The 3,174-nt window shown below is 35.8% G+C and overlaps 1 protein-coding gene across 1 annotated transcript in view; it reads right to left on the minus strand.

Moving 5' to 3' along the window:
* Positions 1-3,174, minus strand: part of ovch1 (ovochymase 1) — a 26,213-nt gene that overhangs the window by 5,311 nt on the left and 17,728 nt on the right. The window contains exon 10 of the mRNA XM_015395446.1: positions 1,932-2,063. Coding sequence (XP_015250932.1) covers positions 1,932-2,063 — 132 coding nt within the window. The remainder of the gene's footprint in view (positions 1-1,931; positions 2,064-3,174) is intronic.

Below are 3,174 nucleotides of genomic sequence, written 5' to 3' on the forward strand. Positions count from 1 at the left end.
ATATATATATATATATATATATATATATATATATATATATATATATATATATATAAAACAGAGTTTATGTTTTTAATTGCTTTTAGATGTTTCTTCAAATTTCTCCTTTTCAGATTCAGATTTACATATTATACTCTTTTTAAATGTGACTGCATCCTTCGAAGGATTCATTGGCGGATTACGTCAGTGTGGCGCCGAGGGCTATTCAGGTTGTAAGACTCGTTATGCGGCCAACAAATGCATTCTTCTCTTTGCTCGTTTTGAAGGACGGCTCAGGTGTATCCTATGTAGCTTTGGGAATCCTATGAATCATTGCTAGTCCAAATGAGCTGACTTCTCCGTGCTCAGAGTAAAAATGGAAATGGCGCTGAACAGTGTTGAATATTGTAAGTGCAGTTCAATGTAATACAAGGATGTGAATAGCTCCGAGTGAAATTAATGAAAATTTTTATTTTTAGATGGTTATTGTTTCAAATATGTGACGGGTAATGTTTGTTTTATTGATAGGTTTTTCTCTGTCCCTGTTCATATGGGTTTGGCTGACATTTAAGCATGGATTTCAATAAGTCTGCACTGTTGGGGGCTATAAATATGATATTTCGCAATGACTGCACTTCTGCTGAAGCTCCTTGAAAATGTTATTAGAACCCAGAACAGTAGTGAGAAGTTCAGCATCCATTCTTTGCCTGTTTTGTGTATCAACTGTCAGGGTTGCTGGGCGACAGAGGATACGCTGAGTGAGGGGCGTTGGAGGTCACTGAAGGCTGGACCTGTTTGAATCTGTAGCCAAACTCTTTCGGTCTCCCTATTTTACGGACCTCGAAGGATCCAGTCCAGGTAGACCGGGTCCTTGGAGGATGCAGCCTCTGAAATCAAACACATCAAATCTCTTCACTGTTGGGGGCGGGATTTCCTCTGGAGTTATGAGCAAATACACATTTCTATTGGTCCGCCTGAATCCTGGCAACAGCATTTTAATTCGTCAATGTACGTGTTAAGCAATTGTTTGCATTGGGCTTGAAGCGCGGAGGATATGATCTATGAAATGCAATTTAAAAAGAATGCAATTTGTCAAACACAATCTGAAAAACTGAAATTTTAACCAAAGAATAAAAAAGAAAGATTTAGATACAAAATCTGTAAATAATAAAAAAAAAATATTTTGCAACAATAAAAACATAAAAATATTTGAATATCATTTGAAAAAAAAAAAATAATATCACAAAACATAAGATCTGAAAAAACAACAAGTTCTCGAAACCTTGTTATTGATCAACAAGTTTGATTTCCTGATAAGGTTTTATCTAAATATATATTTACAAAAAAATGTTTGTTGGTTGCAACAATAATGGAACAAAATTCCCTCCATCTGATCTTAGCCTGGCTAGTCGATTCCAAAACTTGTCCTTCTATGTTTCAGGTAAGTGATAGCAACAGCTAAAAAAATATACTATATTTTCTGCAATTTTCTACTTAAAATGTATCTAAATATTAGTAGAAGCTTCCATTTATATTAAAGTTTGTTTGTTAAATTTGAGGTGTGAGATGAAGCAAATCCACAAAAAAATATTTTTAGTTTGTTTAGTGATTTACAGCTGATACAAACAAGGGCCGTCTTAAGTTAATTTACAAATCAATCACCCATCCATTGATTTTCTGATCTCCAGCTGTCAATGGCAAGAGGCGGGGTAAACCCTGGACAGGTCGCCAGTCCAATTTATTAACAGCTGAATCCAATCATACAGACTAAAGCTCAATTTATCATATAAAGTCAAACTTATGCATCAATTTCTTTATGCCATCATTTGCTGCATTATCACTCCGTTGGTTAAACAAATGATTTAACCCCCTAAATTATTCTGACATTCATGCCATTAAAAGGTGAATGCGGCCTCCTGAGGAGAGCTGAATGTGGATTAGATTATACGTACCTTCGATCCTGATGAATGTCAGTGCTGCCCTGAAGCCCCTGTGAGGGATGCTGCTGTCTGAGGTGAAATGAAGCAGCATGACGCTGGAGAAGGAAAGGACTGCAGGAGGGACGCTACCACCACACAACACAGCTATGGAAAAAGAAACAAAAAAAAAAACAACTAAAAGATCATTTAAAAATTTGCTGCTTTTTTATTCTACTTTACTAAGACAAGAGGTTTGCTTCAATATAAAAAGGGAATCTAACACAAAAGATAATTTTCAATTTTTGTCCTGAAACATGACATGTAGTTATTTGCAAAACACAGCCAATCAGGAAGTATTAATTTAACTCCTAGGGAGTTATATTTTAACACTTAAAGTGTCTTTATTTGACCATAAGTTAAATACCATATTTAAAAGTTTTAAGCAGTTAACACTGTGAGAGAGTTGGAACTAGTTTAAATAAACACTTATTAGGGTTTAGTATCAACAGTTAACACTATCCTCCAGTGTTAACACCAGAATGTATGGATAAAATTAGCTGAGTATTATCAGCCTTACAGTGCTAATTAATCCCATGCTTTCCCAATGTAGCCACAGCTGCCCTGCAGGTGCTACTGAGCTCTCTGAACATCATCAGAACTTCACCAACGTGAGCTGTTGATGATTCTATCACTGTAGTTTTTTCATTTATTTTAATTTGTGCTTCATATTCATCCTAAGGTAGCAGTTATACCTGCTGTTTGTCCACCTTTTCCTACTGCAGGTTTTCCTTCAACTGAACTTTCTCTTAGTAGCCTCATTACCAATTTCCTTTCTCAGCTGACCCACCTTGGAGGATGGGTGTGACAGTTTGTTAGTGAACTGTCATAAAAAGGTTTCCAAAGCCAAATTATTTACAAAACTATTGAGTTTGTGCTTATTTTATATCATTTTTATTCTTATAATGACAGGACCTGTCATTTAAATCCCATAATAAAGAAACTTAGAGAATTTTCTTTTTTCATCTGCACAATATTGCAAAAAGTTGAAATCCCCTGTCCAGGGGAGATGCTGAGAAACTAGTCCATGCGTTTGTTACTTCAAGGCTGGACTGTTTTTATTCTTTTCTACCAGGAAGTCCACAAACTGTTGTTAAAATCCTTCAGCTGACCCAAAATTCTGCAGTAAGAGTTCTGATAAATTGAAAACAGGGATCATTGCTCCTCCTATCTCTCCTATCCTGGCTTCTCTTCATTGGCTTCCTGTTAAATCCAGAAT

Source organism: Cyprinodon variegatus, unplaced genomic scaffold, assembly GCF_000732505.1.
Source record: "Cyprinodon variegatus isolate N-32 unplaced genomic scaffold, C_variegatus-1.0 Scaffold741, whole genome shotgun sequence".
Lineage (NCBI taxonomy): Eukaryota > Metazoa > Chordata > Actinopteri > Cyprinodontiformes > Cyprinodontidae > Cyprinodon > Cyprinodon variegatus.